General features: G+C 40.2%; 1 protein-coding gene across 1 annotated transcript; it reads right to left on the bottom strand.

Annotated features, from left to right (window-relative positions):
• Positions 1-9,419: 9,419 nt before the first annotated feature.
• LOC145956153 (uncharacterized) lies at positions 9,420-11,283 on the bottom strand. The gene is made up of 3 exons (XM_083071719.1): positions 11,260-11,283; positions 10,853-10,940; positions 9,420-9,736 (listed from the first exon to the last, which is right to left on the bottom strand). The coding sequence occupies exons 1-3, from the start codon at positions 11,281-11,283 to the stop codon at positions 9,420-9,422; spliced, it is 429 nt and encodes a 142-aa protein (XP_082927845.1).
• Between the last annotated feature and the right edge of the window lie 755 nt (positions 11,284-12,038).

Raw genomic sequence — 12,038 nt, 5'->3', positions numbered from 1 at the left:
CCCCATTCCAGAGCTGCAGCCTTGAAGCCTTGTGCGTATGGAAACCAATTCCAGAGAGTTGGAGCTGCAGCCCCCATTCCAGAGCTGCAGCCTTGAAGCCTTGTGCGTATGGAAACCAATTCCAGAGAGTTGGAGCTGCAGCCCCCATTCCAGAGCTGCAGCCTTGAAGCCTTGTGCGTATGGAAACCAATTCCAGAGAGTTGGAGCTGCAGCCCCCATTCCAGAGCTGCAGCCTTGAAGCCTTGTGCGTATGGAAACACTTCCAGAGCTGCAGCCCCCATTCCAGAGCTGCAGCCTTGGGTTAAAAATCCCAAGTTTAATTTTAATTTTAATTTTAATTATCAACTTAAAACTTTGTACTCTCTTTTCAAGTTTCTGCAATTTTAAATTTTAGTATTTAAATACTATGGTTTATTGTTAACTTGTTGCGTTTAAAAAATCTGTTGTTTTGTGTTAGTTATGGTTTTATGTGTTGGATGTTATACTTGTGCATGTTGTTGTTTTGACTTGAGGATTGGTTGGATGTAACTACTAACTCTTCTCCTTCTTAAATATATGCATTTTAATCTCATTATTTGTGTATGATTCTTTACTTAATGCTTATATCGGCTTGATCACCCGTTGTATGAATTTTTGGTTTTTGAATCCAGTTGGAAAACGTTTTTGAAAACCCGAACTGAATCTTGCACCTAATCAATTCTTGTTCTAGGGATAGACTTGATTTGGTTAGTCACATTGTTCAAGTTCTTGTTCTTAATGCGAAGTGTTGAACTCAAAACATAGAGGAATCATGTTTTGAGCTTAATGACTTTAGGATTCAACCTTGAGGAATCTTGTTGGATTACTTAATGAACGTGGAAATAATGGAATTAGAATAGCATTTATTTTAAGAAGATATATGAGTTAGCAAGTGCTTCCGAACCAATCCTTGTTTCTTAATCATTGACCTTACTACGTTTGTTTTATTTTGTTGTTTTAATCTATTTTCACTCATCTACAATTTGAACATCAATTTCGTATAAATCATTAGAGAAAGAATTACTAAACACCCAAATCCCTGAGGACGATCTTTAAATACTACTTCGAAACTTGGTTCACTTGCCAAGTGATAGGTTGCGATAAAAACCCCATCAAGTTTCTGGAAAGCGTGAGGCATGCCAAAGAGGCAGAGTTTATGCGACTGCATCAGGGAGGGATGACAGTTTTTGAGTATGCGATGAAATTCGAACACCTGGCCCGTTTTTATTCGCAAAGTATGCCTGAGGCTTGGAAATGCAGGAAATTTGCTAATGGTTTGAGATATGAGCTGAAGAGGATGGTGGTGCCTATGGCCATCACAGAGTTTCCTGCCTTGGTAGAGAAGGCAAGGGTGGTAGAGCAATTGGAGGGTGGTAATCGTATTGTGAGGACTGCAGGTGGGCCATCTGGGTCCAAGAAGGGTGAGAGTCAGAGGAAGCCATATGATAGGCCCCAATCACAACAAGGGGGTTCTTTCATTAGGCAATCTGCCGAGGCTACCAGAGGAGGGGGACAGAGTGGAAGTGTTGCCCTTAGATGTTACAGGTGTGGTGGACCCCATTTGATCAAGGATTTTCCCCACACTGAGAGCAAATGTTTCAGATGTCAGCAGATGGGCCATGTGTCTTTCAACTGTCCCACCAGGAGTAGACCAGAGAAGAGTACTCAAAGGAGTGATGCACAGAGAGTTGATACTCAGAAGAATAGTGTACAGAGGACTGAGACTCAGAGGGGTGACAAACCCACTACAGCCGGTAGAGTATTTGCTTTAACGGGTGCTGAGGCTTCTACTTCTTCTGACTTAGTGAAGGGGAAGGGCAAGGCTGCTGGTAAGGATGTAATGCTTTTGTTTGATTCTGGGGCTTCCCATTCTTTTATTTCCTATGCCTGTGTTGCTAGGTTGGGAGTGCCTGTGTGTGATTTAGGGTTAAGACTGCTAGTGTCGACGCCCGCTTCTGCTTCAGTAGTTGCTTCTGAACTGTGTGCTAGCTGCCCCATTGTTGTGAATGGGAAGAAATACAAGGTAAACTTGATTTGTTTGCCTTTAGTTGATATTGACATAATCTTAGGGATGGATTGGTTATCTGCCAATCGTATCATTATAGATTGTGCCAATAGGCGGTTGATCTTTCCTCAGGAGGAGGATGAGTTGTTGATTTCAGCTAGCCAAGCTGAATTATTGTGGAGGAATGGAGCAAAGTGTTGCCTCCTTTTTTCTATGATGAGTGCGGAGACTGAGAGGGTCATTTCTGAGATAGATGTGGTGAGAGACTTTGTTGAAGTGTTTCCTGATGAGGTGCCTGGGTTGCCTCCTGTTAGGGAGATAGAGTTTAGCATTGATCTAGTTCCAGATGCGGGGCCAGTGTCGGTGGCTCCCTATAGGATGGCTCCTGCCGAGCTGATTGAGTTGAAAGGTCAGTTGGAAGACTTATTGGAGAAGCAGTTGGTGCGGCCAAGCGTTTCACCGTGGGGTGCTCCTGTGTTGTTGGTGAAGAAGAAGGATGGGAGTAGTCGACTTTGTGTGGATTACCGACAGTTGAACAAATTGACCATTAAGAACAAATATCCTCTGCCCCGGATAGATGACTTAATGGATCAGCTGAAGGGAGCATCAGTGTTTTCTAAGATTGATTTGAGGTCAGGCTATCACCAAATTAGGGTGAAGGAGGGTGACATACCGAAGACTGCTTTCAGGACTAGGTATGGTCACTATGAATATGTTGTGATGCCATTCGGTGTGACCAACGCTCCTGCAGTGTTGATGGATTACATGAATAGAATCTTCCGACCATTCTTGGATAAATACGTGGTGGTGTTCATAGATGATATCCTGATTTATTCAAGAACCTGGGAAGAGCATGAAGAGCACTTGAGGGTGGTGCTGGAGATTTTGAAGGCGAAGCAACTATATGCTAAGCTTTCAAAATGTGAGTTCTGGTTAAATGAAGTGAAATTCTTGGGCCATGTGATTTCGGCTGAGGGAATTGCTGTTGATCCGGCTAAGGTGGAGTCGGTGATACAGTGGGAGCGTCCAAGAACTGTCACTGACATTCGGAGCTTTGTGGGTTTGGCGGGTTACTATCGACGGTTCATTGAAGGATTCTCCAGGATAGTAGCGCCTCTAACCCAGTTGACGAGGAAGGAGCAGCTGTTCATTTGGACAGATGCCTGTGAGCAGAGTTTTGAGGAGTTGAAGAGAAGGTTGACTACTTCTCCTGTGTTGGTGATGCCAAATTCTGGTGAGCCCTTTGATGTGTATTGTGATGCTTCTCACCAGGGTCTTGGGTGTGTGTTGATGCAACACGGGAAAGTAGTGGCCTACGCTTCAAGGCAACTGAAGAACCATGAGAGGAATTATCCCACTCATGACCTGGAATTGGCAGCGGTTGTTTTTGCCTTAAAGATATGGCGACACTATTTGTATGGTGCACGGTTCAGCGTCTTTAGTGATCATAAGAGTCTGAAGTATCTGTTTGACCAGAAAGAGCTAAACATGAGGCAGAGACGGTGGATGGAGTTTTTGAAGGACTATGACTTCCAGTTGATGTATCATCCTGGTAAGGCCAATGTTGTGGCGGACGCATTGAGTAGGAAATCCATCCACATGTCAAGTATGATGGTGAAGGAGTTGGAATTAATTGAGAAATTTAGAGATTTGAACCTTGGGGTGGAGTTAGCTCAGGATCACATTAGTTGTGGGATGGTCACCATAACTAATGAATTCTTGAGGCAGGTTGGACTAAAACAGTTACAAGATGTGGAGATGGTGAAGCTTCTTGGTTTACTGGGTACTGAGAAGGCAGTTGGTTTTGAACTAGGAGAAGACGGGATCTTGAGGTTTAAAGGCAGAATTTGCCTACCCCAGGATGCTGAGCTGAAGAGAGCTGTGTTGGATGAAGGCCACAAGAGTAGACTTAGCATACACCCGGGTATGACTAAGATGTACCAAGACCTCAAAAAGACCTTCTGGTGGTCTGGTATGAAGAGGGAGATAGTTGAATATGTGGCAGCCTGTCTGACCTGTCAGAAGGCGAAGGTTGAGCATCAGAAGCCGAGTGGGTTGATGCAGCAGATTGAGATTCCAGAGTGGAAGTGGGATAGCATTACTATGGATTTCGTTGTGGGGTTGCCTAGGTCAGCTAGAAACAGTGATACTATTTGGGTAGTTGTTGATCGTTTGACCAAGTGTGCACATTTCTTGCCTGTTAACATCAAGTGGTCCTTGGAGAAGCTAACACAATTGTATGTGAAAGAAATAGTACGGTTGCATGGGGTGCCTTCTAGTATTATTTCAGACAGAGATCCAAGGTTCACTTCTAGATTTTGGCAGAGTCTACACCAAGCCTTAGGCACGAAATTGAAATTGAGCTCTGCTTATCATCCACAGACGGATGGTCAGTCAGAAAGGACAATCCAGTCCTTGGAGGATCTACTTAGGGCTTGTGTGTTAGACCACTTGGGTAGCTGGGAGGAGGTCTTACCGTTGGTCGAGTTCACCTACAACAACAGTTTTCATGCAAGCATTAGGATGGCACCATTTGAAGCGTTGTATGGCAGAAGATGTAGGACTCCTCTGTGCTGGTATCAGGAAGGTGAGTCAGTGGTGGTAGGTCCGGAGATAATCCTACAGACCACTGAGAAAGTAAAGATGATTCAGGAAAGGATGAAGACTGCGCAGAGTAGACAGAAGTCGTATGCTGACAAGAGGCGCAAGCCTTTGGAGTTTGCTGAGGGGGAACATGTGTTTTTGAAGGTGACTCCGACCTCTGGTGTAGGTAGAGCACTGAAAGCAAAGAAGTTGACACCGAGGTTTGTCGATCCCTACCAGATAATATAGCGTGTGGGTCCGGTTGCTTATCGGTTGGCTTTACCTCCGTCTCTTTCGAACCTACACGATGTATTTCATGTATCCCAGTTGAGAAAGTACGTCCATGACCCGAGTCATGTGGTGGAACTAGATGATGTGCAAGTGAAGGAGAACCTGACCTTTGAGAAGTTGCCCATAGCTATAGTTGATCATAAGCTGAAGGAGTTGAGGGACAAGTCCATTACTCTGGTGAAGGTATTGTGGGATGCAACTACTGGTGAGGCTACTTGGGAGGTGGAGCAGCAGCTCAGGGAGCGTTACCCCTTTCTTTTCCCAAGTAAGTCTGTTTTCGGGGACGAAAACTCTTGTTGTTGGGGAGGATGTGAGGCCCCAGATTTTTATTTTTTTTCTCTTTCTTTCTTCCCCTGGACCCTCACCACTCTCACTTGCTTTCTCTTTTGGGCACATAGTGGTTGATCTTTCTTTTTCTCTCAAATCTTAATCTTATTCAAATCCCTTTTTCTAGCTAAATCCATGAGTGATTCTGAAGACCCTTCTTTGCAAGCTGCTGGAAACCAAGGGTAGCATACCGTGTGTGGAGTTCTCTTCCTCTTCTTCCCTTCCATACCCGTCTTCCCGGAGCTTGGGGTTTTTGAGCCAAGGTAAGGGAAGTTAGTTGTTTGTGATGGATTGTTTAGAAATGAGCTAAAAACTTACTTGATGACTGATTATTGTGGATTGATGGTGATGTTTGATGAAATTCCATTTTATGGGGTTTGATGAAAATTTGGGGATTTTGATGATTGATGCATGTATGTTGTAATTGTTGATGTTTTTGAGTTGTAGGTGGTTGGTAGATCATGTTTTGGGGGTAAACATTGATGGATTATTGTTGGAAAATGTAAAGGGAAGCCATGGAAGTGTAGAATTTCTGCACTTGGTGCTGAAACGAAAAAGGAAGCCCAGGAGAAAATGAGCTGGCAGAGAGTTACAGCTAAAGCGCTGGATTTAGCGCTGCAGCGGTGGGCCTAGATACCAGAAACTTGATGGGGTTTTTATCGCAACCTATCACTTGGCAAGTGAACCAAGTTTCGAAGTAGTATTTAAAGATCGTCCTCAGGGATTTGGGTGTTTAGTAATTCTTTCTCTAATGATTTATACGAAAATGATGTTCAAATTGTAGATGAGTGAAAATAGATTAAAACAACAAAATAAAACAAACGTAGTAAGGTCAATGATTAAGAAACAAGGATTGGTTCGGAAGCACTTGCTAACTCATAGATCTTCTTAAAATAAATGCTATTCTAATTCCATTATTTCCACGTTCATTAAGTAATCCAACAAGATTCCTCAAGGTTGAATCCTAAAGTCATTAAGCTCAAAACATGATTCCTCTATGTTTTGAGTTCAACACTTCGCATTAAGAACAAGAACTTGAACAATGTGACTAACCAAATCAAGTCTATCCCTAGAACAAGAATTGATTAGGTGCAAGATTCAGTTCGGGTTTTCAAAAACGTTTTCCAACTGGATTCAAAAACCAAAAATTCATACAACGGGTGATCAAGCCGATATAAGCATTAAGTAAAGAATCATACACAAATAATGAGATTAAAATGCATATATTTAAGAAGGAGAAGAGTTAGTAGTTACATCCAACCAATCCTCAATGAAATTAGCCACTCATGGCCATTACAAATTCTGCAGCAAATTCCATAAGAGAGTACAAAGTTGCAGATGAAAAACAGAGGTTTTGGGAGCCCTCCTACGTGTGTATGCTCTAGCCCCCCAATCTGTGTGTTACTAAAAAGAACACTTGCCCCCTCCAATTGGTCTCTAGCTGTAGCCTAGTGGATGTCCAGCTGTAGCCTCCATTAGTGGTTCAATTAGTGGAAAACCACTAATTATTTTTCCCTTTTTCCTTGTTTGTTTCTCCTTAATTTAAGGCCCCTTGTCTTTCTTTTTAATTTAGTGCTCATGTGCTTCTTGTTTCTTTCCTTAATTTTTGTCCCCCACTATTTTTCTCCTTAATTTTGGGCCCCACATATGTTCTGTCCAAGGAAAAGTTGGGATTTTTAACCCAAGGCTGCAGCTCTGGAATGGGGGCTGCAGCTCCAACTCTCTGGAATTGGTTTCCATACGCACAAGGCTTCAAGGCTGCAGCTCTGGAATGGGGGCTGCAGCTCCAACTCTCTGGAATTGGTTTCCATACGCACAAGGCTTCAAGGCTGCAGCTCTGGAATGGGGGCTGCAGCTCCAACTCTCTGGAATTGGTCCATATACGCACAAAGCTCCAAGGCTGCAGCTCTGGAATGGGGGCTGCAGCTCCAACTCTCTGGAACACTTCTTTTTGGTTCATGCTTCATGGCTGCAGCTCTGGTTTTGGGGCTATAGCCTTGGATTTCCAATTTCATCAAAAACCTACACAAAAAGGAAATATTTTTAGCCAAAGAAACTACACTCTTGTAACTCCTTAGATTAATCTTAGTTCATCTATTTGGAGGGTCAAACATAACCAAAATTACTTATATCTCATCCAAAATAAGTGCCAAATTAAGCATAAAAATATGCAATTTGAGTGATTAGTAATTCTTACTCTAATGATTTCTAAGAAAATGATGTTCAAATTGCAGATGAGTGAAAATAGATTAAAACAACACAATAAAACAAATGTAATAAGGACAATGATTAAGAAACAAGGATTGGTTCGGAAGCACTTGCTAACTCATAGATCTTCTTAAAATAAATGCTATTCTAATTCCATTATTTCCACGTTCATTAAGTAATCCAACAAGATTCCTCAAGGTTGAATCCTAAAGTCATTAAGCTCAAAACATGATTCCTCTATGTTTTGAGTTCAACACTTCGCATTAAGAACAAGAACTTGAACAATGTGACTAACCAAATCAAGTCTATCCCTAGAACAAGAATTGATTAGGTGCAAGATTCAGTTCGGGTTTTCAAAAACGTTTTCCAACTGGATTCAAAAACCAAAAATTCATACAACGGGTGATCAAGCCGATATAAGCATTAAGTAAAGAATCATACACAAATAATGAGATTAAAATGCATATATTTAAGAAGGAGAAGAGTTAGTAGTTACATCCAACCAATCCTCAATGAAATTAGCCACTCATGGCCATTACAAATTCTGCAGCAAATTCCATAAGAGAGTACAAAGTTGCAGATGAAAAACAGAGGTTTTGGGAGCCCTCCTACGTGTGTATAGGACTGTCCCCAGGCCATAAAATTTGGTCAACAAGGGTTTCTAAAGTAGGCCATGGATAGAGACTTCTTGTTTCAGTTTATTTCAAGCACAATTAACCATGTGGATGATATGCACGTCAAAAAGCAAAGATTAATGTGCCAAAAATTAACATGGAGTTGAATTTCACATGGTGTTCTTGCAAACATTTCCACAAACACTTTGCATGCACCTTAAATAAGCATTTTTTTTTTTTAAGCAAACACAGTGTTTCATTCACTTCAACAATTCAAGAGTTCTTTTGAGAAATTACAATTTAAAAATCACATTGTGCTTCAAGAGGAAGAAGAAATTTGAAAGAATCGCATGTAACTAGAGGAGAAAAATCTATGAAAAAATTTACCTTTTTAGTGTGATTTGAAGGAGAAGAGAACTATGAAATATTTCATTAATCTCCTACCAACAAGAGAGACTCATGAGAAGAGAGTGGGAGTATAAGAGAGTGTGGAAGGGTTTAGAGGTTGAGAACATGAAAAGAGAGTGAAGAGAAGTGTATTCGTAGCTTGGAAGTGGAAAATGGGTCTTAAAATCACTTAAAAATTTTGGGCATTTGAACCTGGGGCTGCAGCCACGGTTTTTGGAGCTGCAGCTACAATGGTGGCAGAGATATTGAGCTTGGGCTTGGAAATCAGAGCTGCAGCTGCGTTTTTTTTTTTTTTTTTTTTTTTTTTTTTTTTTTTTTTTTTTTGCTCTCATGTGGAGCTTGGCAGAGAGTTACCGCTGCAGCCGTGAATGAGGGCTGCAGCTCTGGACCCCTGGACGTGAAACAGAAAATTAAGGCTTGAGCCTTGGATCCGGGGCTTGAGCCCTCATATCAGAAAATTTTTTTTCAAGTTTTTCTGCTAAATCCGCTGCAGCCGTGAATGAAGGCTGCAGCCCTGAGACTTGAAACTTGAAATTTTTACTTCCTTTTCACTCTTTTATAGCTCTCAACCTCTCTAAAACTTGTTCCTACACTCCCACATTTTTAACAGCTATAATGAACTCATAATTAACACAAACAATCACACAATTAACCAAGTGCAACTAACATGACACACAAAATATAAGATATGCAATGATACATGAATATCATACATTCAAACATGCATTGATACTACCATATCATTTACTCATGAAGCCTAAATAACACAACAAGTAGTAACCAAGATATGAAATTAGCAAAACACAATCATGGAAATCATCAAGCAACATTCATACTGATATCAAGCAATTCTATGAACAAAAACTCTTAATTACTTACTATTCAAACTAAATTGGGAATCTAAAAATAGAAATCAAAATAAGAACGTGCTAATTTAATGTCTTTAGCTTGACAATCCTGTTTGTTCATGGCTCCTTCAAATATGTGCTGGTAGTGGATCTCTCCACCTCACCACCCAAATAATGCTTGAGCCTCTTACCATTAACTAGCCAATTCCTTCCAGAGGCAGGATCTTCAAGTTCAATGGCTCCATAGGATTTGACAGATTTAATTGAGAAAAGACCTGACCACTTAGATTTGATCTTCTCAGGGAAGAGTTTCAACCTGGAATTGAACAATAATACCTGCTGGCCAGGTTGGAAGTTCCTATTCAGAATCTTCTTGTCATGATATATCTTGGCTTTGTGCTTGTACAGAAACTTGATGGGGTTTTTTCGCAAACCTATCACTTGGCAAGTGAACCAAGTTTCGAAGTAGTATTTAAAGATCGTCCTCAGGGATTTGAGTGATTAGTAATTCTTACTCTAATGATTTAAAAGAAAATGATGTTCAATTTGCGGATGAATGATGATAAATTAAAACAACACAGTAAAACAAACGTAGTAAGGATGATGATTAAGAAACAAGGATTGGTTCGGAAGCACTTGCTAACTCATAGATCTTCTTAAAATAAATGCTATTCTAATTCCATTATTTCCACGTTCATTAAGTAATCCAACAAGATTCCTCAAGGTTGAATCCTAAAGTCATTAAGCTCAAAACATGATTCCTCTATGTTTCGAGTTCAACACTTCGCATTAAGAACAAGAACTTGAACAATGTGACTAACCAAATCAAGTCTATCCCTAGAACAAGAATTGATTAGGTGCAAGATTCAGTTCGGGTTTTCAAAAACGTTTTCCAACTGGATTCAAAAACCAAAAATTCATACAACAGGTGATCAAGCCGATATAAGCATTAAGTAAAGAATCATACACAAATAATGAGATTAAAATGCATATATTTAAGAAGGAGAAGAGTTAGTAGTTACATCCAACCAATCCTCAATGAAATTAGCCACTTATGGCCATTACAAATTCTGCAGCAAATTCCATAAGAGAGTACAAAGTTGCAAGTGAAAAACAGAGGTTTTGGGAGCTCCTATCCGTGTGTATCCTCTAGCCCCCCAATCTGTGTGTTACTAAAAAGAACACTTGCCCCCTCCAATTGGTCTCTAGCTGTAGCCTAGTGGATGTCCAGCTGTAGCCTCCATTAGTGGTTCAATTAGTGGAAAACCACTAATTATTTTTCCCTTTTTCCTTGTTTGTTTCTCCTTAATTTAAGGCCCCTTGTCTTTCTTTTTAATTTAGTGCTCATGTGCTTCTTGTTTCTTTCCTTAATTTTTGTCCCCCACTATTTTTCTCCTTAATTTTGGGCCCCATATATGTTCTGTCCAAGGAAAAGTTGGGATTTTTAACCCAAGGCTGCAGCTCTGGAATGGGGGCTGCAGCTCTGGAAGTGTTTCCATACGCACAAGGCTTCAAGGCTGCAGCTCTGGAATGGGGGCTGCAGCTCCAACTCTCTGGAACACTTCTTTTTGGTTCATGCTTCATGGCTGCAGCTCTGGTTTTGGGGCTATAGCCTTGGATTTCCAATTTCATCAAAACCTACACAAAAAGGAAATATTTTTAGCCAAAGAAACTACACTCTTGTAACTCCTTAGATTAATCTTAGTTCATCTATTTGGAGGGTCAAACATAACCAAAATTACTTATATCTCATCCAAAATAAGTGCCAAATTAAGCATAAAAATATGCAATTTGAGCACTTATCAACTCCCCCCAACTTACTCATTTGTTTGTCCCCAAACAAAGGTTCCACTATGACTACAAATTGACAACACTTTCTAATTCACAAATTGCTTTTATATCAACAAGAGAATAAGTCATCAATTAATTCACCTTCATCAAATTAATTCCTACTCACTTGAGGTGCCACATTTTCAAACATACTTAATCAAAGAATTCACAAATCAAATCACAAACTTGAGCACTATGAATCAGTGATTGAATAAATACTCCTCACTGGTGTATCTCTCCTTGGGTGAGTGTTTCTCTCAACTACACTCATCATTTCTATGAACATAAGCATTGATATCATCTCTCCATTACCACTCTTGAAAAGAAGATGAAGGATCTCAAGGTCTTTTGATGGTTGTAATGGGGCTTGGTTAACAAAGAAATATGATTTTTCTGGTTAAACAAGGTTCAAAGTTCAAACTCTAGAGAGCACAATAAACATAAGCAACAAGACTCAAAATTTGTTCACTCTTGAATTTTCAACTCCAACCATATATCTCAGCCCAATTTCTACCTTCACTTTTCCCATATTTACCCTCATAATTTATTGACTCAATTGTAAGAATACCACCTCTTTTGAGACTTTTTGTACAATAACCTAGCTTCTTCTTTTTTTTTTTTTTTTTTTTTTTTTTTTTGAGCTATTTTGAATGAAATTGTACATTACAATGATAACATTAAAGAGGTAATTCTCACTTTAACACTTCACAACATGGTATTTCTTTTCTTTTTCTTCAACCTTTGACAATTTTCACTCCCCCCAACTTAACCCACAATCATTTTCATCATGCTCTCTAAGGTTTGGTTAGGGTGAGGAATTTATGATTGGTATAGGCTTAAAGGTTGGATAAAGGGTAATGCTCAAATGGGTTTCAAACAAAGATTTTTCTCAAATGAAGGTTAGCT

The sequence above is a fragment of the Cajanus cajan genome, chromosome 3, assembly GCF_000230855.2.
Source record: "Cajanus cajan strain Asha chromosome 3, NIPB_CcT2T_4, whole genome shotgun sequence".
Lineage (NCBI taxonomy): Eukaryota > Viridiplantae > Streptophyta > Magnoliopsida > Fabales > Fabaceae > Cajanus > Cajanus cajan.
Note: the sequence above shows the minus strand (reverse complement) of the source record. Positions and strands in the feature narration are given on the sequence as shown.